This window comes from Chaetomium tenue, assembly GCF_020726465.1.
Source record: "Chaetomium tenue strain MPI-SDFR-AT-0079 chromosome Unknown F5144scaffold_4, whole genome shotgun sequence".
Classification (NCBI taxonomy): domain Eukaryota; kingdom Fungi; phylum Ascomycota; class Sordariomycetes; order Sordariales; family Chaetomiaceae; genus Chaetomium; species Chaetomium tenue.
The window spans coordinates 255,670-277,023 of NW_027117332.1; the positions used below are offsets into that span (position 1 = coordinate 255,670).

A 21,354-nucleotide genomic window follows, 5' to 3' on the forward strand; every position below is an offset into this window, starting at 1 on the left:
CTATCCTGGACTCTCAGATACCCCCGAGCACACACCATAGCGGCATCGAAGACCCATCACATTGCAAATCACGACCACCATACCATGGGTAGAAGTACCAAGTGGCAAGATATGGACGAGGCGGACCGACTACCGCATGGTGTGACGCGGAGCGGATATGACCATACGAGTCAGCAATATACGTTCACGACTGCAGAGGGCGAGGAATTTCACAGTTCCCCTGGGCGGCGATTTGGCGAACTGAGACGGCTGGGCCCTTCTTGTCGGTCGGCAACTACTCCCGCGGCATTTGCCTCGGAGTGGTCGGCGAGGCAATACGGCGTGCGACCGCAGACGTCAGCAGCGTCACTCGCGTCTTCTTACACCACCATGTATGGTGAGAGCATTGACGAACAGTCATCTCCAAAGTGGCGCTCGGCTCCAGACCTGGAGCTAACGCTGAGGCCGTGTTCGTCTGTATACTCGGAGGTCAGCCCCATTTCCACAAGGCGACAGGGGTCCTTCTCGGGTTCCACGTCATCTCCTGTCAACGTCTCTCCCTTATCCAGCGTCAGCACGTCTCTCCCCTTTTCGCGCCGCCCCGTCCCCATCTACGGCCCCCCAATAATCACCACCCCGTCTCCGGCCCCGAGGCTCCCGACTCCGATTCCGGCCGGCAATAGTCGCAACCTCCCCAAACTACCCCTCTTCGACAACGCAAACTCACAAGGGAACCGGGTTGGAAACTTGAGAAGGTCACCTGGCATCCGTCGACACATCTCCGTGCCGATCCCACTGCGCCGGTTGTCACAGCGCCAGGCACAGCAGCGACCGTGCTTGACGCTACGAACCGAGCGACTGATCCTGCCCCAGCAGGCACAATTGGAGGAGGCGCGGCCGCAGGGACCGCTGGAGCCGCAGGAACATCTAGGCCCGCAGGAACATCTAGAGCCCCGGAAACATCTAGAGCTGCACGAAGATCTAGAGCCCCAGGAACATGTGGAGCCGCAGGCACCGCAGGAACCACAGCAGCCCCGGCCCCAGCCACACCCGCAGCCGGAACCCCAACAGCCAGCCGACGTCTCGGGCCCCGCTCCGGCCCCCACCCCGGCCCCAACCGAGCGCGAGCACCAGCTCATGCGGCACTACCTCGCCTTGGTCCAAACGCCCGACGGCGAGCAGCAGATACAGCACGAGCTGACACTGCTGCGGGACGCGCCGGGCACGGTGCGGCTGTTCCAGCACGCGCTGCGCGAGGTCGCTCCCGCGTACCCGCCCGGCCTGGTCAACAGGGTTATGGAGCTGCTGGGGCGGTGCGTGGCGGAGGATGGTCCCGCTCCCGTTCCCGGGGAGGAGTTGCCCGGGGGGGTGCGGGTGGGGTTAAGGAGGGTGAATGCGGTGAGGGGGGAGAGGGGGGATCGGGGGGGGAGGGAACGGCCGAGGGAGAGGCGGGTGACGTTTGTGGAGCAGCAGCCGCCTCAGCAGCAGGAGCAGCAGGGACAGCGGCAACAGGAACAAGAGATTGGGCCGCAGCAGGTTCCGGGGGTGGTGGACCAGCAGGGTTTGGCGAGGGCGTTGGTTGGTCGGGTGCCGTTGAAGAAGGTCACGATGGGGATGGCGGCGAAGGAGCTGTGGCGTGATACGATGGCATATTTCAATCATCTGCTGACGTCGGCGCTGCGCAGGTCGTCGCAGGCGTTGAAGCGGAAGAATCAGAAGCGGCTTGCTAGGTTGCATCAGGAAGAGGAAAAAAGGCACTCGGAGTTTTTGGAGTGGTTGGAAGCGGCGAACGAAAGGATGGAAAAGATAGATCTGGGAGATAAAAGGGGTCAACTCTAGAGGGCACCGGGGGCTGCATCATGGGGGCGTACATACATACATACATCGAAACGGTAAGAAGGTACACAAACCTTCTAAGGCGTCAACGGATGGTGGTCGGCATGGAGTGAGTAGCTGGTTTGACTCGCACCTAGCACCTACTAAATATAATTACGTTCACTTCTTACAATATTCACGAGATTAATTTGATAGCAACTAGTGACCAATGCGAATCCTATCAACTCATGGTGGGCAACTAGGGGGGGCAAAGATTGAGGGTTATAACGTCTGATGAACACGTATCTTTTTGAAAAATGCATGGTAGTAGAAGTAGGCATGAAACTATTGTAGGACACTATAAGTTAAATATTGAGTCTGTCTATAGGCGTAGAGAGAGCTTCTCTTGAGTCATTTGGTTGGAATGTGTTTTTACTAAGACAAAAAAGAAGCTTGAGGCGCTCATTGAGCCCATGTAAAGCACCTCAGAATTTGCAAACAACCAGGTTCAGGCCTCAGTCATCAACCGAACACACTCAACACCATTCCTCGGAACCCAGGCAATCAGCAAGGCTGTATTGATTATATTGCCTTGAGCGTAGGCAGTCGTCGACGATTTCGTGCGTTCAGGCGAAGCTCGAGAGCACAGGGCGCCAGTGTGATTCTGGTTGGAGATCGAAACATGAAGAATTCGTCGGCCGAAAGATCGACGGCAATGACGAGGCCTAGGCCAACGCTCAGTGGGTTTTCAAGTCATGTGTGAAGCAGGTTTTTATATCAGTCCGAGCTCCGTCTGAGCGCATCATGTGTTTTAGGCATTAGGCATGAGATGAGGCATTAGGCAACTGGGGGTCCACCCGGGGGGATAAACCGACAACAACAGCACCTTTTTTGACTGTTGCAGAGTATTATACAATGGAGAAAAGAAGATCACGGATATTTCAAGGCTGTAAAGGAGGGGAGGAGTTACTGTTCTCCAATAAGGGTTAGGGTTTCATTCTGTTCTCGGTCACAAGCAGCCAAGGTGCCAAGTCAATTCAATCCATCACGAAAATTAAAATCACTTCATCTTCACCAAGCACATCCATCCGTGATTTCTAAACCCCAAACATTGACGAACTCAGCCACCTTTTACCAACAACTCACTAAGATTTGACAGCACCAATTTGTGGTGTTGATAACATTGAAACTGGAGTCCACCAAGTCTCAACGAAATCACAATGACCGCCGACGCAAGCGGCGGGTTCCTCGCATATCATGAGCCAGACAGTATGCCTTGCACAACCTTGTTCTCTGTCCCTCTTTTCGTTTCTTTTCTTCTTTTTCTCTCATCAAAATGAAATTGGATTTCTCCTCTCTTATCTTCTCTCTTACGAAACTAGTCCGTTCTAACCATCATTAACCACAGTCATCAGCATCCTGACGCTCATCTCATTTTTCCTTTTCCTCGCCATTGCAGAATGGCTGGCTGACAAGATTGTCCGCGCGTCATTGATCGGACATATCATCGTCGGCCTTATTTACGGCGTGCCCATTGCCAATATCCTAGGCCTTGACTGGCAAGCAACGTTTCTTGCCTTGGGGTACATTGGCTTGATTTTGATCATCTTCGAAGGTATGCTGTGTCCAATGCTGATTCTCTGTGAGCACCGAGTCCCAGTTACTAACGGCTCCAGGTGGCTTGACCATTCGTCTCGACCTGCTCCGCCAGAACCTCATGCTCAGCGTCATCGCGGCCCTGCTCGGTGTGCTCACGCCCATTGCCCTGTCATTTGCCCTCCTCTACGCAGGATTTCACCACAGTCAGCCTCACTTTTTGCGCCCCCTACCCCCGAACCCTGTCTAACCCTACCCCAGCCCCCCTCGAAGCCTTCATCGTCGGGACCGCCCTCTGCTCCACCTCCCTCGGCACCACCTTCGTCGTCCTCTCCAGCGCCTCCAAAAGCAAACCCAAGCCCAACCACAACCTCCCACCCCATGCCCAAGTCAGCACTCCAGCGGTAGATTTCTCGCAAACCCGCATCGGCACCGTCCTCGTCAGCGCCGCCGTGCTGGACGACGTGTGCGGTCTGGTGCTCGTCAGCGTCATCCACAACCTGCGCGACATTGCCGGCGACGACGGCGGAACCGGGAGTACCAGCTTAGGCTGGATTATTGGGCGGCCGGTGCTGGCCAGCGGCCTGATGGCGCTGTTGACGCCCATTGTGACCAAGTTTGCCGCCGGTCCGCTGTATAGACGGTTCGTGGCGCCGTGGTTGCTGTGCTTTGCCAGCGTGGGGCACGTGTTTAATATCCTGCTCATGGTGGTGGTGCTGTGTGCGTTTTTGGCTATTGCGGCGTACGCTGGTGCGTCGATGTTGTTTGGCGCGTTCCTGGCTGGCGCGTTTGTTAGCGGCTTGCTGGGGAGTAAGGTGAGGGACACGCCGGGAGAGGCGGGTGTCCTGGCCTTTGTGGACTCGTTTGAGCACTACTTGGGAGCGCCCCAGAAGTATGTCTTCCAGCCGCTGTTCTTTGCGAGTATCGGGTTTGCCATCCCGTTTCTGGACCTGTGGACCGGCGAGGTCATCTGGAAGGGTGTTGTTTACACGCTGCTCATGGTATTTGCAAAGCTCATCGTGGGGATCGTGGTCCCTGCCTGGGATTTCATTTCGCCCCGAATCCGGACAAGGAACTCGGAAAAGATGCCAGTGCCAGTGACAGTTACAGCTAGCTGGGCGCCGGCGACGCTGTTGGGGGCGTGCATGGTAGCCCGCGGTGAAATCGGGCTCCTCATCATCCAAATTGGCCTCAATGAGACGCCGTTCCTAACTCACAAGGCGTTCATCATCGGCGTTTGGGCCATCGTGCTAAACACCATCATCGGGCCCGTGCTGGTGGGCATCCTACTGAAGAGGACCGGGACGACCATCGCCGAGGATGCCCGCTGGGGTGTTCAAGCAAAGCACGGGTCTGACACAGAAACCACTACGGAGGCCGAACCGACGGGTACCTCAGGCGGGACAAGTCCTACTCTCCGCTTGGCTTGATTTCGGCCGCATCGTGGTCCCATCGTAGCCAGATGCCGGGGCGCGCGGATGGCGACTCATGCGGTCAGCCTCGTTAACACCGCAATGACCGTGAAGGACCCAGTACTTAAAATAGATGTCGATTTCAGTCTAGAACTCGAGGACCCAAGTGTGATGGCGACTTCCGAGAACCAGTGCAACGGTAGCCAAGTGGTGCGGGTGTTACCCACGCCTGCTCTCTGGGGAAGGACAACTCGGGACAATACGATGTGCGCTTGATAAGAATGCAGATATTGCAGGGTAGCCTGCCACAACGTGGCAACAAATCCCATACTGACAAGGAACAGAAACAGCACGGAGCCCTTGTGGCTGCGTCCAATATCGAGACAGGGACAATGTAACCATAAACAGCCAATCAAGGAGGGCGCCGGGCCGGGCGAGATTCGGCTCGGTGATCGCGGCTGAATGGGCATATTGTACGGAAGTGGTCCGAGAAGGAAACCTCTTTTGTTTCCTACTCAACCCCCCACCCGCAATCGTGGTCCTTCCGTTCCCCAGACGCCCCCTACATATTGTGCCGAGTCTCACGAGATCATGAGCCTTTGGGTCGCCCCACTAACTCTATGAGATCGATATGGCCGTACCCAAAAAAAGATCACCAAGTCAGCCGTCCCGGCGAAGGATCCGGTACCGACAACATGAAGGGATCGTCGCCAACATGTGGGGTTAAGCGGCGATCTCGTATAACCGTGATGGTGCCCCTCCCTAGCCCCCCTCGCTGATCACCCAGCAGTACTCGTTGGCCTCAAGGACTACCACTCGTTCGTTCACTCTTTGCCATCGTCAACCATGCGGTACAGCCTCCTTCCCGCCCTCCTGGGGTTGGTCATTACTTCAGTTCAGGCGGCGCCTTCTGTCATCCTCGAGCAGACCAAGGGGATACCGCCTGGCTGGAGCTTCCAGGGCAACGCCAGTGCCTCAGACAAGATCACCCTGTTTGTGGCCCTGAAGGAGCCTGGACTCGAGGAGTTAAAGGCCAAACTCCACCAGCGCCAGAACCCGGCGCATCCCTCGTTCGGCCGGCATCTAGGCCGAAATGAAGTCATCCAGCACCGAAAGCCCGCGGACCCGGCTGCCGTCTCTGCCTGGCTGAAGGCGAACGGCATCCGCGATGTCCACGACCAGGGGAGCCTCATCAGCTTTGAGGCATCCGCCGAGAAGGTCAAGTCCCTGTTCGAGGCGGACCTGGCGTACTACGGCTACCAAGACAGCGACGAAGGCCCGGTGCTGCGCGCGACCTCGTACAAGATCCCCGCGTGGCTGCGCGACTACATCGAGTTTGTGCACCCCATCACCAACTTCATGCCGCCGCGCCCGCACAAGGGTCACCGCAGACGCCCGAAGCCGAGACCCAACCCGCCGAAGCCACACTGGCCGCAACCAAAGCCAACCACCAAGCCCCCTGGCGCAGTCATAACGACCACCACCCCCGCCACCACCACACCCAAGCCCAACACGAGTAGCACAACCAGCGCCGCCGCCCTCAGCAGCAGCCCCGCGCTCGTCCACAACCCCACCCCCGAAGAGATCTTCCCCAACCTTCCCTGCCTCGCAGCCACAGTCCCCGACTGCATCAAGAAGCTCTACAACATCACCTACACCCCCGACAGCAACACCCCCAGCCCCGTGCGCTTTGGCGTCGCCGGCTTCCTCGAGCAATACATCCAACACTCGGACGTCGACCACTTCCTCGACACCTTCACGCCCAACCTCCCCCCCACCTACAACTTCACCACGGAACTCTTCCACAACGCCACCAACCCGCAACACCCGCCCTCCCTCGCCGGCCTCGAAGCCTCCCTCGACATCCAATACGCCCTCTCCCTCGGCCACCCCACCAACATCATCTACTACCTGACCGCGGGGCGCGGCACCAAGCTCGACGCCGTCACCGGCCAGCCCTTGCCCACCCACCACAGCGACAACGAGCCCTTCCTCGAGTTCCTCACCACCCTGCTCGCCAAGCCCGACGCCCAGCTGCCCCACGTCCTCAGCATCAGCTACGCCGACGACGAGGTTGGCGTGCCGAAGGCGTATGCCCTGCGCGTGTGTGATCTGTTTGCGGCGCTGACGGCAAGGGGGACCACGGTGTTGGCGGCTACCGGGGATGGCGGGGCGGCGGGGACGGGCCAGACGGATTGCGTGGACCGGGAGACGGGGCAGAAGCGGTATGTGCCGACGTTCCCGGCGAGTTGTCCGTATGTGACGGCGGTGGGGGCGACGGAGAATGTGGCGCCGCCGGTGGCCGGGGCGGGGTTTAGTTCGGGGGGGTTTAGTGATTTTTTTGGGCGGCCGAAGTGGCAGGATGGGGCGGTCGGGGAGTATGTGTTGGGGTTGGTGAAGGGGAATGATACAAGGGTGGGGCTGTTTAATCATGGCGGGAGGGCGGTGCCGGATATTAGTGCGATTGGGTCGGCGTTTCAGATTGTGATGGGGGGAAGTGTCAGTCAGGTGCTGGGGACGAGCGCGAGTACGCCGGTGGTGGCGGCTATGGTGGCGTTGGTGAATGATGCGAGGATGAGGGCGGGCAAGCCCAGTCTGGGGTGGTTGAACCCGATTCTGTACTCGGCGAAGGTGAAGAGCGTGCTGAGGGATGTTACCGTGGGGGAGAGCGCTGGGTGCTGGTTTCCGGACAACAGCAGGTCGCCGGGTTGGTCGGCTGGGGAGGGGTATGACTTGGTTACTGGGCTGGGGGTGGTTGATGACTTCAATGACTTCTTGGAAGCGCTGATGTGATGTAGGGGGGAGAGTAGTGCTTCTATCGTCTATTGAAACCAGCCTCCTAACAGCCCTCCGCGTTTTATCCTCCCAGAGACAGAAACCAAACGATATTCGCTTCTCCGGTGGCTTTTCTCTGTTTTGCAATCCTATCGAATATCTTATATACCTAGCGCAAGTCGGCGCAATCTATCTCCTCTTGTCGGAGCCTGTAGAAGGCGGCGAAGTCTCCGGCGGCAGTTTTGTTTTCGTCGAACAGTCCGACCTTTCCAGATCTTCTAGCCATTCCTTCTCACACAAGAATCTAGTCTTTACCTCTCACCGTGGGTTCCAGTCCCAGATATCTCTTTGGGAATGCATATAATGTTGTTCGGATTGGCATCCCGGCAAATCCAAAGGGCCCGGCCTTCCCGCCCACCCCGAAGGGTCCATCATGTAATCGGGTCCTAGATCCTCCAGGAACACGTCGTTGTCCATGGCCTCCCCGCAGTGAGCGGAATGCCATAACCATGCCTTAGTCCACGGCACGAGGTGTCTAAGCGGCCTGTCAAGACGCCCCGTAGTGCTGCGTCTGCTGATGAGATAGTCCCTGAACATCGGATGGTGCTCGAGCTGACTGGGCGAGATGTCCCGCAGCTCAAAGTGGAAATCTCGCTGTAGGACTAGCGGAGACATCTGCACCCAACCGGGGCGGCCGGACTTGATACCGGGGTCAAGGCCTGGGTCGGGCCCCAGCATAAACAGGGCCAGGGTACATAGCTTTTCGAGTCGTGGGATATCGAGACTTGTCACCGTCTAAGAAAACGGCTGTCGCTTATCCCACAGACGCAAGCCTGCGTGCTTGATGCGGGTTCGGTCAAGGTACAGAAAGGGATCCCAGCAATGCAGGAAGGTGTATGATTGACCCCGATCAGACGTGTGTCCTTTGTTCCAGGCCTTAGAAACTGTGAAGATGTCGGTCTCATAGCAAATCCAAGGCATATCAAAACGGAGTTTATCGGGTACGCGTGCCCGGATGCTAATCCCCCTTAACCCCTCCAGGTCCATATAACCTCTCGTGTCGTCGTACTTCTTCCGCCATATCTGCCGTGACTCGTAGCATGCCTGTAGAGGCCCAAAGAGCTCTGATCCTTTTGGGTGTACCACCACGTAGCGGACATACCAGGTTGGGTGCTTCATGGTGGCATGGTGGTCTGCTGACTGCCACTGAGACCCCAACCCACCTCTCGCATTGACACAATCGATGCAGGGCAGCTGCGTAATAATGCGCGCCGGCTGCGGCACAGACTCCTAAATCGTGCGTTGAAGCTCGACGGGCAGCCTTGAGAAGAGATGAAATTGGGTGCCCGGCGGTGGAGGGGGCGGAGGATCTTGACCAACCCCTGGTGTTCCGTCCATGGTTGTTGGTCGTGCCGATGCGTTGTAAATCAGGTGTGTTTATGGTACCCTATTTTTTTGGTTGTGATCAAGGTGGTGATAGAAACAGTAGTAAAATGTAGCTGCAGTCTGCGCGATATGCTGGTGTCGTAGGCAAGAAGAAGAGGGGGGGCTGGAAGGGTATAGGCAGCGAAAGGTACCCCCTGGGTGATGCCTACTAATAACAAATTGGAAGGCAGCTACGAGCATGCCTACCTAGGTAATTTGTGAACGCAACAGTGGTAGCAGTGGTGGCGGAATAGCCGATGTGGAAGGGGCGGAACATGCATATAGTGCTATTGTCACAACTTTCCTGGGATGGAAGGAAAGGAGTTACAAGGAGAGAACTCAGGGAAGTGAAGGCAAGTGGCTCTGAGCAAAGGTCCCATTTTTGCATGCTTGATAGGTCATGTCAAAATGCCTTGGACGGTCAACTTCAAAAAGGGGTGCCCCCCTAATATTCATCGAGCCTTAACAACAGCCCATAACTACCTACCTTATTGAACCGGCACCATCAACCGGTCAATATCAGGGCCCCAACCACCATCAATCCCCTCAATGACGATCGTGTTCGACGACCCCTTCTTCAAGTTAGCATGCAGCGTGCTGCTCGCCGGGTTCACCGTCGCCTGCAAGAAGGCCACCTTCCGCCCACCATCCCCATTAACCCTCACGTTGGCGTACCGCGGGCCGGTGTCGCCGTTGAGGAACTTGATGCGGATGGTGGTTAGCCCGTCGATGTCGCTGCGGATGTTGTTGAAGGTGACGCTGCCCCGGTCCGGCCCGCCAATGTACCCCGCCGCGACCTTGCCTGAGCACCCCGAGCAGTCGACGTTGCGCGCCTTGCCGCCGTAGGAGGCCTGCTCGGCCTCGTAGCTGGTCTCGGCGGGGGGGTTCTGCCACGAGGCGAAGTTGGACGTGGGCACCCAGCTGACGAAGTTCTTCATGCTGACGCTGGTCCCGCTGATGCTCAGGGGCAGCCAGATGTAGGTGCTGGCCATGAGGTTGTCCTTCATCCACCGGTCGCCGAGGTAGATGGCGCTGCTCTCGCTGGTCTTGAGGATGTAGGTGGTTTGGGAGTTGTAGGTGTTGGTCCCGCTGTCGGCAAACTTCTTCCAGCTCGACCAGCCGGACCGCAGGTTGGTGGACGTCGTGTACTGGTTGTCGTTGGAATCCCATCCCGTCATCATGGACGCAAACATGAAGTATGTGTTGCCCAGCTTGATCATAGCAGGAGCCTCGACACGGTTGCCGCCTTCGAGCTTCCATGAAAACACGTCGCTGGTCGGAGACGTGAAGTCATCCGATAGTGCAACAATGCGAAGGCCGTAGTTCCGCTGTTTTGTGTCAGTGCTTGTTCAACCTGCTTCAAAGGGGGCGGGTACAAACGTCTTCAGTCAGCAAGTACCCCTTTCCATCGTCGTCCTTGAACAATCCCATATCACGGCTCTCCCTCCCCAACCTGCAAAGCACCAAGTCAGCAGTCACGAACACCGAACCTTGAAGAAACGGTACTTACGGCTGGAAGCTCCTAAGATACTGGTACTTCCCACACACGGTATCACCCGTCGCCACCGCAACCCTCGCCTCACCATACGAACTACTATCCATGTGCATCCACAGCACATACTTGCGCGTCTTGTCATTGTAAATGACCTTGGGCCGCTCCACGACGCGGTTAGGCCCCAGGTCGCCAGAGCTGGTCTGCGACAGCAGCGCGCCCACGTATTTCCACTGCACGAGGTCGGTCGACGAGTAGCAGTTGACGTTGGAGAAGGAGTGCCCGCCGCTCTTGTCCTCCCCTATCATGTAGTAGACGCCGTCGACTTGGATCAGGCCCGCGCCGTGCGCTTGGAGGTGCTCGCCGTTGGGCTGGATGGTAGGGGAGGGGTTAGTTAGTTGTTGGGTTTGCTCTAGTAGGTGCTGTGTCGTGCTTTTTGTAAATTATTGCTTGGATTGGCTTACCGTTGTCCATGTTCCTCCCGGTACAACCTGCAATGATGCCGTCGCGACGCGCGAGAGCGCTGCCGCTAGCGCGACCTTCAGGAAGCGCATCGTTGCTGAAGCTTGGGACGGATTGTAGGGAATTACTCACTCAGTCGGCCAACAGACAACCGGGAATGCGGGCTCGAGATAAAGCCGACATTCCCCTTTTATACGCACTAATATCACTCATTGCAACAGTAGCTTTGCGGGGGTTGGGTTGGACCGGTATTGGTGGACAAATGCAACGGCTGGGAGGCCCTAGTTGTTAGTGGGTTAATAGGCCCCGAGCGTAATATGAGTTGCCTTCCCTTCGGAGGGTTGGAGGCCCATACCATAACTAGCGCTTGATATCAGATGAAACCTTCTGTGCTGCCCAAAGCGGAACATCCTCCCATACCCGGCCCGCGGCCCGCCTAGCATTTGCCATTTACCCGCCGTGGGTGCTGTTGCACAGCCACTCACTGTCTCGGTTGCAGATAGCTCTTGAGTCGTTATGAGGTTGGTATTCTTAACGCCCGCGGCCAAGGGTGAAAAAGTACTTGGTCAACTTGTCGAGGGTAGCCTTCGGATCCCGCGCGGCGATGTCCCAACCCATATCCCAAAGCCGTCCAGACCCATAGTCGGGGGCGGAATGCTGGATGTAGAAATCGACATCCACTCTATCCTTCTCCCACTTTTGCTTGTCGGCTTTGTCGACGGGTTCCGGAACGCCCCTGAGGATGTAGTCGTCGAGCGTATGCCTCTTCAGGGAATTGAGGAGTTCATGGCGCCACATGAAGAAATCTTCCTTCCTCACGAGCCTTCTGATGGGCTTGATAATGTTATGCTTGTCGTTCCGATCATCGACGAGCATGTTGACTAAGACTCATGGAGAAACGAAACTCTTGTTGGGCTTGCGGAAGCTGGGGCCGCATGCCGAGAGGGGCGTTACTATCCATCTTGAGTGATGTTGTTGCCTACCTAGCGAAGGCTCTTAACCTGCGATGAGGGAAGAAAAAAGAAAAGGTGTGTGGATCAGGTTGTTTTTGTTGTTCGGTGCAGAGTGCAGGGAGTGTAGACACCGGGTGCGATTTGGGTTTTAATTGCCAAAGTTAGGGCAGCATCTGGGCAAGTAACCCTAAGGCACCGGGTGTATTCTGGTCTATCGGACTCAGTAATGGTCTGGTGAATAGTTAGTCCCTTGGAACTTCAGTCTGAACCCACGAGAAGTTGAAAGGGACGGACTTGCGGCTGTCGGAGTCATGACATGTGTGAAGGAAGCCCCGACGGTATTCAGACACACTCATATCCATCCGGTGTTGGACGTGGCATCACCATTTCACCCAGAAACCACCACGGAAGACTGTAGTTCAAATGCCCCCAAACTCCCCACAACTGATGGATCTCGCCGTTGCTGAATAGCAGTATAGTATGTACACTCACCATCAGCGCCGGTACTATGCCTTTACCAAGCCAGAACGCCAGGCCCTGCCCCCGTATTGAAACCCTTCAACGCCGCTACTATGCCCACCCAAGTAACAGCCCCATCATACATATATACACCCATGATATCCCGCCATGCATGACAATGCACCCTTGAAGCAAACCGCCCTAATCCAAGAAAAGCTCTCCACACCTTTACACCACCATGGAGCCGTGCGTGGCTATATATAACACTGGAACGTCGACCCTCTCCAAGAGATCATCCCGAAGACTTTCCAACAACAGCCCAGCCGAACTCAACGAAACTCAGCCGTCCCCGTCCCCCGCATAGCCGACAGCATCATCGCCGCCTCCTGCTCCTTCCTCAGCTGTTCATCCGGACACCACGGCGACACCGCACCGCTGCCGCCCATCCTCGCCCGCTGATCAGGCTGCGGCTGCGGCTGCGGTTGCAGCTGCGGCATCCCCATCCCCTTCGTTTTTCCCTTCGCCTGCTTCCCCCCCATCAGCAGCGGCGCAGGCCGGCCGAGGCCACGTGCCCCCCGTTCTGCATCGCGCCCTTGCCCTTGTATTTGTCCTTGCCCGGGCTGCTGTTTCCCGTCAGCCCAGGCCTGCGAAGCGAGCTGTTGCTGCAGCCACACGGGCGGATAGCCCAGCCACCCGACCAACGGGTCGGCCATGAAGAAGGGGTTGTGTCCGGGTGCGACGGGGCTGCCGACGTTGGAGGAGATGCCCTTCCGCGGGCCGGGCGAGTCGACTTTGGGTTCCATGGGGACTAGCTTCGCGGTGTGGTACTGGTATTGTTCCTCCTGCTTTTGTTTGCTCTCCTCCTTACGGTTATGGGGGTGGGTGGTGTGTGCCGGTTGTTGTTGGCTGGACGCGTTCGGGACGATCAGGGGCGGGAGCTGTAACGGGGTCGCGGGTCGGGAGAGACGGGTTTCTTGGTGGATTTGAGCGATGAGTCGGTCGGTCTCGCGGAAGCCGGCGGTTATCGCCATGTCGATGGCTGAGGTGGCCGGCGCCGTGGCTGCGGGTTGTGGTTCGGACTTGTATTGCGGGTCGGGGTGGTACTGGGGAGGTGGTTTTGGAGTTGTCGGCGTCGGTGGGGGAAGGCGCCGGGAGTCGGGTACTGGCACAGGCGAGGGTGGGAGTACAGCGGGCGTGACAGGGACAGGCGTCGTGCGCGGCTGTGGTTCGCCCACGTCGTTGAGCGAGACACGCGTCTCGACGCCGCGTACCATGCGCCATGTGACGGCCGACTTGCGCTTGCGGCTCTTGACCGCAGCAGAAATGGAACTTGCGCTGTCGCGGACGGGGGAATCACCTCTCAAGGGCGCATTCGGGGCCGGGGATGATGCCGGCACCGTCGGGTGTTCTACAGTCGGAGTGTGACGCGCTTCGACGACGCGACTCGGCTCCGTCGGCGCATCTTGGGGACCCAGTGTCGCCGGTGCTGACTTCCGAGGCCGCTTGGCTTTTGGTCTGGTTGTGGTGGTCGGAGATGAGGCAGCAGATCGCGCTAGGCTTCCCCCGGTGATGCGCCGCAGATCATCCATGATTTTGTAAACCAGGTACGCCCCGTTTTGTTTGTGATCCCGAACAGACGCAGGGCGCTTCGCGTCGGGATTTAACTTGGGTTCCCTGGGGACCTTGACCGCTTTCTTGGGCACGGCCTTCGCCGGGGGTGGCGGCATCTCTTCCTTGCACCCTTGCTCCAACCCTTGCTCGGGCCCTTGTAGCTGAAGCGACGGTCCGGGTTCTTTCTTCTGGCTGTTCATGAACCCGTCGCTGTCACTCTCCCCTCCTCGCTTCGACGTCTTAGCAGCACTCTCTTTCCGCTTTCCTTCGGCGCCGCTTTGCCGACGTGATAACTTGGAAGTCTTCGGTTTGTCCTCTTCTGGGAGTGAAGTTCCAGGTGGGAGCCATAGGGCGGGTTTTCTTGCTTGCAGGTCACCGACCCAGGCATCACAGTCCCACTGGACCCAGTAGTCGATAATATCGGCCCAGACGCTCTCGGGAGGTTTCGTAAAGTTCACAAACACGACCTTGCCTCCCCGATCATGGACGGCCTTGGCAAACTCCTTGACGAGGACCTTGAGACCGTGCACACGCATGCTCGTTCCTAATATCAGGAGCATGTCGGGGCCGAGCGAAAGGTCGTGCTGGACGAGGGGGCTGATGAGGTGGGAATGCGGGTGGTCTTCTCCGTACAAGACGATGTCGGGCCGCAGTTTGCCCACCCCGAGCGCTCGCTTGCCCCGTTCCTCGCGCGCAGCCGTAGCTCCGGCGCAATGTGGGCAAGTAGGCTGCCGACCGGCGAGGGTGTCTGCCAGCCGGGTGTCTTCTTCCCACGACGCGGTGCGGGCGCACACAAAACAGCGGAGCTCAGCTAAGGACCCGTGGAGAAACACGCATTCGACGCCGCGGTTAGGGGCAGCGGGTGCCGTGCTTTGCGATGCGGGCTGCGTAGATGATGGGGCGTCCTCCGAATCGGCAGCTGGGTTCGATGATGTTTGTGATTGTGATATTGGACCCGTAGACGAGAGCCCGCCACTGGCGTCTCCCGTTGCAGCAGCGTCAACACCTGCTTGCCCCGGCTGCGGCTGTTCCTGTGATTGTGCCACTTCTTCCTGCTCCCCATCCTTCTGTGACGACCCCTGGCTGGCGTCGGGGATACCTTCAGCGCCCTTCGCCGAACCCTTCGCCCCAGCGGTGTTACGGCCGGACCGGGTAGAAAAGCGATACCGGCTGCCTACCCCTAGCGATAACGAGGTACTGAGGCCGACGCGTTCCTCTAACTGATCGATGTTTTGGGTATAACACCTAACCAGTTTCCTACTGTCGCGCAGAACGCTGACGAAACGGTGGCTGCTGGTGGGCTCGGCGCTTCGCACTTTCTCGCGAAGGGTAGATACGAAGGTGTAGAACACTGATGTTTTGGTTGGGCAGGACCAGATTTGGGAATCGAATAGATCGCGCCCTTTCATGACCGGGAGAGAATTCCGAGACGAGATGAAAGAATTTTGGGAGGAGAGTAATGGCGTGGTTACCGAGGAGGGTTCCTCGCTTTGCGACCGACTTGACTCTGTGTCCTGGCTCGAACCGTTTGTCGACTCTTGATAGGGGTCGTACGTAACTTGTGGTGGGGACGAAAGAGGCGAAGAGCTCGCCGGAAGAGTATCGAGGAGGTGGGGTGGCCGAGGGCGTGGAGTGGCAAAGGCTAGGCTTGGGGGAGAGGAAGCGAAGGGAGCTACTTCTATGCTGACATTCTCGACCACCGTGCTGCGAGGCTGCTCTTCTTTCGTCGCATTATGTTGTTGAATACCAGGCTCGACTTCTTTTGCCGCCGCATTGCGGAGCCCTGGAAACGGTATCTCGGGCACCCCAAGGGATTGGCGGCTGGAGTCGCCATATGTCCTCCGTTGCCGTTTGGCTGGCCTCGGTTCGATGGCGTCAGATGGGTCGGCATCGCTGTTGCTGTCGGTGGCTTGTTGTTGGGCTTCGTCGAACTGAGCTTGTATCAAGGAATATAGACCGTTCTCAGAGCGGAAGTCCTACAGTAACATGGTTAACTGGGGGGTCGTGGGAACCGTCAGCGGGCGAGGGACGCGTCTTACTGGGATGCCGGAGTTGGTGCTAATACCGGCGCCCGTGATGACAACAACCTTCCGTGATTTCCATAATGTATTCGCGATATCTTGTAACAATGGGTCGCAACCCGGTTCAACGTGGGTTGTCGGCATCGTGGTAGCGTAACGGATTGGGAGAGCATCGGAGAGTCTTGAGGATCGATGATGCGGGAGGAAACCAGCCGGAGTTTATGGGGTCATCGCTCTAAGGACAGGCGGGAGTCTGCGACTTGGGCGCGTCGATGTTTCCCCTGCCAATCCAGAGTTCACGGATGGCCGGTCCGGCGATCGAGCGCAACGGAGTGCAAGTCCGGTGCTGTTGCGAACCCTGGACTCAATTCGGTCTTAAGACGCGTTAGAAATCGGAGAATGGCGGGGTATTTCGTCTCAATGGTTAGGTTATCTCGCGTAAAAAGGATCCGGTTATTGACTTTTGGCGGTGGTAGAAGGGCATTGGGCGGGAAAGGCAAAGGGGCCCTTTGTTTTGGTTGTTATTTCTCTCAAAAGAGGGTCGATGGCGGATGTTGAAGCTTGCAGAGTGCTCAGGTCACGGTGGAGACAACGACGCGCCGCAAGTTCGCAGGGACCTCGAGGATCCCTGTAACGCGGTTTATGCCAAGACCTGGGGTCAACCGTTGCAAATGCTCAAAACACATGATGGAAAGGCATATTAGATGATTGTGCAGTGGCCCTTGGGGAAGCCAGAGTTTACCCGAACATCATCTAAGCAATTTTGAGATTTGCAACTGTCCCAATCGCTTCTCAATGAGGACCAAAGCTGTGTCATTTTGCCTGGTTCGCGTTCGATCTCGTCAACGCCAAGGCGGCCCCACTACCGTCCCCTGGCATGGCCCCACAAACGCCATTGTTTCGGCTTCTGGAAACACTCGAGAACGGTTTGGTGACGTTGGCATGTCATGTGGTTGGACCCAAGGCCCAAACATTCCTGAGATCCAGTTCACCCCAATATCATCACCCACACGCAGGCTCATCCCCAGCCCCTGATTGTACCTCAGTACTCTTCCCGTAGACGCCGCCGTCAAGGATGACAGCCTCATTATCATCCCGGTCATCCTGCACCCTCCGCCAACGCGCACTCCTGTCCTTCCTCCCCTCCAACTCTTCCCCCTTCCCCTTGATATCGTAAACCGGCCTGATCAAGCCACCCAAGAGCGGATTCTTGCTGAAAGCTCCACCGCCCTGACCACCACTGCTCCCATCCGCCCGCGGCGTGACTGACACACCACCCCCTCCCACCCCATCATCCTCCTCCTCCCCAGGACTCGCCGGCCGTTCTATCTTAGCCATCTTCTTAAAGACCTTCCGCCCAGACAAGTCAATGCTGACCACCTGCTGCCGCTTCTCATACTCGGGCTTCGCGTTCCACTCCATCTCCCTCAACAACTTCTGCTGCCGCTTCAGCGCCAGCGCCCGCTCCTCAGCACTCGCCCACATGCCCCCCACATCCGTGACATCAAAATCCGCCGCCTCATCCCTCACCGTCGTGCGCTTGGCATTCTGCTCCTGGAACCCCAGCAACCGATCCCGATGCTGCAGCGCCATGGCCTCGGCCACCGTCAGATCCGCCTTGTCCACGCCGGGCCGGGAAAACGGCTTCTTCGGCCCCGCGGCCTCCGCCTTGCGGTGCGCCTCGCGGTCCATCGCCTGGCGCTCGCGGCCGCGCTCCGCGCGCAGCTCGCGGATGAGTGTCTGCACCTCCCCCGCGCTGAGCAGCGGCGCGCCGCAGAAGGTGCAGGGGCCCAGCCCTTCCTTGATGCAGATTACTTTGCCGCAGCTCACGCAGTTGGGCGCCGCCTCGAGGAGTGGGTGGCGCGTGGCGACGCAGTTGCACCGCCGGGCGGCGACGTCGTTGGAGGTGTGGGAGGGGTTGGTGGTGATTTCGAGGGAGCGGATCGCTTGGTCGAGGTCGCTTAGCGCGGTGGAACTGCCGTGCATGGGCGTGCCGCCCGTGATGGAGATTTTGGTGGTGGTCGTCGGGGGGTTGTTGGTGATGCGGGAGGAGGATGGGCCGGGAGTGGAGGTGCGCGAGACGGGGGTGGATTTCGGCTTGGGTTTGGGGAGGCCAAGGTCGGAGACCAGAGTGCCTACCCCGGACGGGGGGGGTTTGGATGACTGGGGAGGTGGTGTCGCGGACTTGAGCGACGATCCTAGGTTGGTGCGGTGCGCATTGTTGTTCGGCGGAGTTGATGTACCTGGCCTCCCAGACATGTAATCCTCTTGTTGGCCCTTCTTGTTATACACTGTCCCCGGCGCTAGCTCAAACGATGCGACTTGTCGAGGAGGCGGGGTATGTATCGCGGCCTTTTTCTTTTTGGGACCGCGGCGTTGCTTTGGGACGACATCAGCTTCGGAGGTCTGGCCCGAGCTGGGCGCGGTGACGGGCGCGTTGGGTGGTGCTGGCTTCGGCTCTACCCGGCGGGCGTTGAAGGTGGAAATGAAATCGATAACCTGCGACGAGTCGCCGAGCAGGGTGCTGAAGTACTCGATCGCTTCGACCTTGGATAGTGTTGCCCCATGGTCCAGCACCTGCTGCAACCCGTCGTCAGGCAGCGGCAGCAGCTGGAATAATTGTTCTTTAGACATCGCAGACCGTAGCTCTTGGAGGTTCGGGCGTGGCGGATGGCACTTCGGGGACGGGTAGAGCTAGAAGTAACGGATCAAGGACAGGAGTGACGGACCCTGAAATCGTTGGTGGGGAAGATGTACCCGATGGTTCCACGGAGATGACCACTGCTCCCCTGTAACCACCTCACCCCACTGACTCATCCGGCCAATGCACCACATTCAGGAACAGCCGGATTCTAAATGTAGAATGCCGACTAAACGTCGTCAATTGCGGGAATGTAAACATGGAAACTGTTTGTCGATGTCATTTTTCTAGGCAGTGTTTTCCCCTTACATAATAGTTTGTTTCCACGGTCTAGGTTTTGGCCATTCGGGTTCGGCTGGCAAGGAAGTTTAGCGAGGGTCACACGCCTTCTTAACGCGTTAACAAAACAACATTCAACATCGATCGTGAAAACCGGATATGGAGGCCACAGCCAAGGCTTCATCAGCACGAACAATAGTACAACTCCCCTACATGGCAAAGGAAATTTTACTTGTAGTTCGTGATCAAAGTGTTAACTTCTCCCATTCGACCTTCTAGTCCTTCCGTTTTGGCACCCGCTTCGTTCGCGCCACAGGTGCCCGGAACGATCGTGAACACCCCAATGTTCTACGACTCCGGGTGCATGTTTCGGTTCTGCAGCGCACCATACAAACGCTAGTCCGCTGGCTCCCATCGCCGCTCCGTTCATGGGCCGAACGCTCGTTTCCAGAATGGTTCCTACCACTCAACATCGTCCTGAAGCAGAAAAAGGAAGGATGGGACGAGGAGTTCGACACTGAAATAGCCACTTATCAAAAGCTGAGGGGTCTGCAGGGCACCATAATCCCAATCTACTACGGGCAAGTCCGGTTTGAAGGGAAACCTGCCTTGATCCTGTCCGATATTGGGGGAGCGTGCGTGGCCGAGCCCAAGGGCGCAGTTCTCAGGGAAGAAGATCTCCGACCCCTATTTCGCCAGGCACTTAGCGCCCTGATGAGCCAGGGCATCTCGCACGATGACGTGAAGCTCGATAATTTTCACCTCGTGAGGAACAGTGCCGGCAGGGCGATTATGGTCGTGGACCTGGAACGTGTCAACGAAATTGCGCCAGAAAAAGACCGTGAGCAGATTGTGCAATGGGATGTTAACTCCTTGATGCGGGCCTACCGAGATGACCTCGAATGTCTGCAGTGGGACGGCTTGCGCCTACCCTTCGAGGCTTTATAAACTTGCTTTAGCCTTCCTATCCACCCTCTTCACTGATCGGCCTTACATTGTGAGGGCGTAGATATCCTCATCCATCGTGGTACCTAATAACGACACTTCTCTTATCTGTTCGGGTGGTCTGGAGGACAAGACACGTGGAGAAAGCCAGTTGTTCGGAGTCAACGTAGGGTTGCGCTAGTTTACAAGAAAAGGCGTTTGCTACTCGATGAGCAAGAAATCCCAGACCCCCAAAACGATCAGAGAATGGCCAGCTATTAGTGGCTAACAGTCTCGGGCAATACTTTCTAGACATTACAAGGCGTTAGTTGTTCCCCGGTTCTCTCTGAATCCAGGTTGACCGCGCCGGTTGGCAATATCAAACCGCCATATGCTGTTTCACCAGCGCGATGACGGTACCGAGGATGAATAAGCTGTCGTTACGTCGACGCCTGACCCATTTCTAGCGGTGTAGAAATACTATCAAGGTAAAGGATGGATTTGGCGAGGATGTGGTTTGTCCGTCACTGATACTACATGATTCGTTCCGTGTGGGATTCCCTGCGGACTCACCTTTTCTAAGATAAACTTGATTTCAGGGCACCATCTCCCCGAACATGGCCCGGCTCCCCGTTGTTCATTCAGCATCGCAGCTCCCACCTCGGTTCCGATCCCATATGCCGTTATGGTACAGTCTACGATGATACAGCCCATGCCTCTAGTAGGTCGTTCAGTTCTTTCAGAGGGGCCCCGCCCTTGCACGGTTCCGTCAACGCCAACCTGCCCTACCACGACAGGTGGCACATGGCCTGGTTGTGACGTACCGTCGGCGACGTGCTCGACGCCGCGATCGAGCGGGATTTAGGTGGTCGCTCGTAGGAAGCTTTGGGGGGTTGTTGGCGTCTGGTGGTTACCAGACCGCACAGGACAGTATTCGCGAAACGGCTGAGTGGTGCATGACTACCTAGACTATTCTCCCGCGGGAACTTGTGATTTGAATGCCATGCGCTTCAATGCAGCTCTATCCCCCCCGCTCTTCTCAAAAGTGTGTGGCTGATAAGGGTACCAGCGTCTAAACCCCGAAATAAAGCGAGGTTCAAGCTACACCCCTTGAGCGGTGCCATTAGATAACAGGACTCACACACAGACACTAAATGCCTCTCCTCGTTGATGTAGGTACTCCAGCACTTTGTAACGTTGCAGGTACATACAAGTCTTGTACACCCCACGTAACCCCTATCTTCGGCATAGTTTGGGTACCCGTAGCATTTTCCACGTCTGTCACCAATCGTCCAACAGTCCAACACTGTGACGCGCCCCTGGATTGTGCGTCTGCACCCCTTAGACTACCACGTTCAATGGCACTACCCCTCGACAACCGCGGTGGGCACTTTCTGTTACCGTTTCATTATTGGAGCCGCCGAGACTTGCTACGCCCGGAACTAAGGTCCTCGATCAAGACCTTCCGAAATAAATGTGGCGGCTCGGCCCCTCATTTTAGGGGATGTAA

The 21,354-nt window shown here is 57.3% G+C and overlaps 10 protein-coding genes across 10 annotated transcripts; 5 read left to right on the forward strand and 5 right to left on the reverse strand.

Moving 5' to 3' along the window:
* Positions 1-1,425: 1,425 nt before the first annotated feature.
* F5144DRAFT_570634 (uncharacterized protein) lies at positions 1,426-1,905 on the forward strand. Its single transcript, XM_066788786.1, has one exon. The coding sequence runs from the start codon at positions 1,588-1,590 to the stop codon at positions 1,816-1,818; it is 231 nt and encodes a 76-aa protein (XP_066642436.1). The 5' UTR covers positions 1,426-1,587; the 3' UTR covers positions 1,819-1,905.
* A 1,109-nt stretch (positions 1,906-3,014) lies between these two features.
* Positions 3,015-4,848, forward strand: F5144DRAFT_647762 (Cation/H+ exchanger; the record flags this gene model as incomplete). Its single annotated transcript, XM_066792931.1, has 4 exons — positions 3,015-3,063; positions 3,203-3,409; positions 3,471-3,596; positions 3,652-4,848. 4 exons carry the CDS (start codon positions 3,015-3,017, stop codon positions 4,818-4,820), a joined length of 1,551 nt encoding a protein of 516 aa, XP_066642437.1. The 3' UTR covers positions 4,821-4,848.
* Positions 4,849-5,648: 800 nt separating this feature from the next.
* F5144DRAFT_461713 (Pro-kumamolisin, activation domain-containing protein) lies at positions 5,649-7,115 on the forward strand (the record flags this gene model as incomplete). The annotated part of the gene is made up of 2 exons (XM_066784981.1): positions 5,649-6,140; positions 6,309-7,115. Coding segments are annotated over 2 exons (1,299 nt in total), but the record flags the coding sequence as incomplete, so codon positions are not given.
* Positions 7,116-7,150: 35 nt separating this feature from the next.
* On the forward strand, positions 7,151-7,735 carry F5144DRAFT_570639 (peptidase S8/S53 domain-containing protein). Its single transcript, XM_066788787.1, has one exon. It carries the CDS (start codon positions 7,290-7,292, stop codon positions 7,593-7,595), a length of 306 nt encoding a protein of 101 aa, XP_066642439.1. The 5' UTR covers positions 7,151-7,289; the 3' UTR covers positions 7,596-7,735.
* A 160-nt stretch (positions 7,736-7,895) lies between these two features.
* On the reverse strand, positions 7,896-8,756 carry F5144DRAFT_547437 (uncharacterized protein; the record flags this gene model as incomplete). Its single annotated transcript, XM_066787471.1, has 2 exons — positions 7,896-8,296; positions 8,405-8,756. 2 exons carry the CDS (start codon positions 8,754-8,756, stop codon positions 7,896-7,898), a joined length of 753 nt encoding a protein of 250 aa, XP_066642440.1.
* Positions 8,757-9,424: 668 nt separating this feature from the next.
* F5144DRAFT_214738 (glycosyl hydrolase) lies at positions 9,425-11,076 on the reverse strand. Its single transcript, XM_066783079.1, has 4 exons — positions 10,959-11,076; positions 10,513-10,865; positions 10,383-10,455; positions 9,425-10,330 (listed from the first exon to the last, which is right to left on the reverse strand). Exons 1-4 carry the CDS (start codon positions 11,046-11,048, stop codon positions 9,491-9,493), a joined length of 1,356 nt encoding a protein of 451 aa, XP_066642441.1. The 5' UTR covers positions 11,049-11,076; the 3' UTR covers positions 9,425-9,490.
* Positions 11,077-11,487: 411 nt separating this feature from the next.
* On the reverse strand, positions 11,488-11,832 carry F5144DRAFT_602126 (uncharacterized protein; the record flags this gene model as incomplete). The annotated part of the gene is made up of 1 exon (XM_066791185.1): positions 11,488-11,832. One exon carries the CDS (start codon positions 11,830-11,832, stop codon positions 11,488-11,490), a length of 345 nt encoding a protein of 114 aa, XP_066642442.1.
* A 704-nt stretch (positions 11,833-12,536) lies between these two features.
* F5144DRAFT_214746 (uncharacterized protein) lies at positions 12,537-16,298 on the reverse strand. Its single transcript, XM_066783080.1, has 2 exons — positions 16,019-16,298; positions 12,537-15,955 (listed from the first exon to the last, which is right to left on the reverse strand). Exons 1-2 carry the CDS (start codon positions 16,142-16,144, stop codon positions 12,698-12,700), a joined length of 3,384 nt encoding a protein of 1,127 aa, XP_066642443.1. The 5' UTR covers positions 16,145-16,298; the 3' UTR covers positions 12,537-12,697.
* Positions 16,299-16,572: 274 nt separating this feature from the next.
* On the reverse strand, positions 16,573-18,634 carry F5144DRAFT_547441 (uncharacterized protein; the record flags this gene model as incomplete). Its single annotated transcript, XM_066787472.1, has 2 exons — positions 16,573-16,652; positions 17,011-18,634. The coding sequence occupies 2 exons, from the start codon at positions 18,632-18,634 to the stop codon at positions 16,573-16,575; spliced, it is 1,704 nt and encodes a 567-aa protein (XP_066642444.1).
* Positions 18,635-18,823: 189 nt separating this feature from the next.
* Positions 18,824-19,902, forward strand: F5144DRAFT_214755 (uncharacterized protein). The gene is made up of 2 exons (XM_066783081.1): positions 18,824-19,118; positions 19,200-19,902. The coding sequence occupies exons 1-2, from the start codon at positions 19,080-19,082 to the stop codon at positions 19,866-19,868; spliced, it is 708 nt and encodes a 235-aa protein (XP_066642445.1). The 5' UTR covers positions 18,824-19,079; the 3' UTR covers positions 19,869-19,902.
* Positions 19,903-21,354: the final 1,452 nt, after the last annotated feature.

Coding starts and splice junctions, on each gene's coding strand:
- F5144DRAFT_570634 (XM_066788786.1), top strand. CDS start 1,588: ATGGGGATGGCGGCGAAGGAGCTGTGGCGTGATACGATGGCATATTTC.
- F5144DRAFT_570639 (XM_066788787.1), top strand. CDS start 7,290: ATGGGGGGAAGTGTCAGTCAGGTGCTGGGGACGAGCGCGAGTACGCCG.
- F5144DRAFT_214738 (XM_066783079.1), bottom strand. CDS start 11,048: ATGCGCTTCCTGAAGGTCGCGCTAGCGGCAGCGCTCTCGCGCGTCGCG. Junction 10,866..10,958: donor CGGGAGGAACATGGACAACG/GTAAGCCAATCC, acceptor CCTACCATCCAG/CCCAACGGCGAGCACCTCCA. Junction 10,331..10,382: donor GGTACTTGCTGACTGAAGAC/GTTTGTACCCGC, acceptor GACACAAAACAG/CGGAACTACGGCCTTCGCAT.
- F5144DRAFT_214746 (XM_066783080.1), bottom strand. CDS start 16,144: ATGCCGACAACCCACGTTGAACCGGGTTGCGACCCATTGTTACAAGAT. Junction 15,956..16,018: donor GCACCAACTCCGGCATCCCA/GTAAGACGCGTC, acceptor ATGTTACTGTAG/GACTTCCGCTCTGAGAACGG.
- F5144DRAFT_214755 (XM_066783081.1), top strand. CDS start 19,080: ATGGAGGCCACAGCCAAGGCTTCATCAGCACGAACAATA. Junction 19,119..19,199: donor CTTCATCAGCACGAACAATA/GTACAACTCCCC, acceptor TCGACCTTCTAG/TCCTTCCGTTTTGGCACCCG.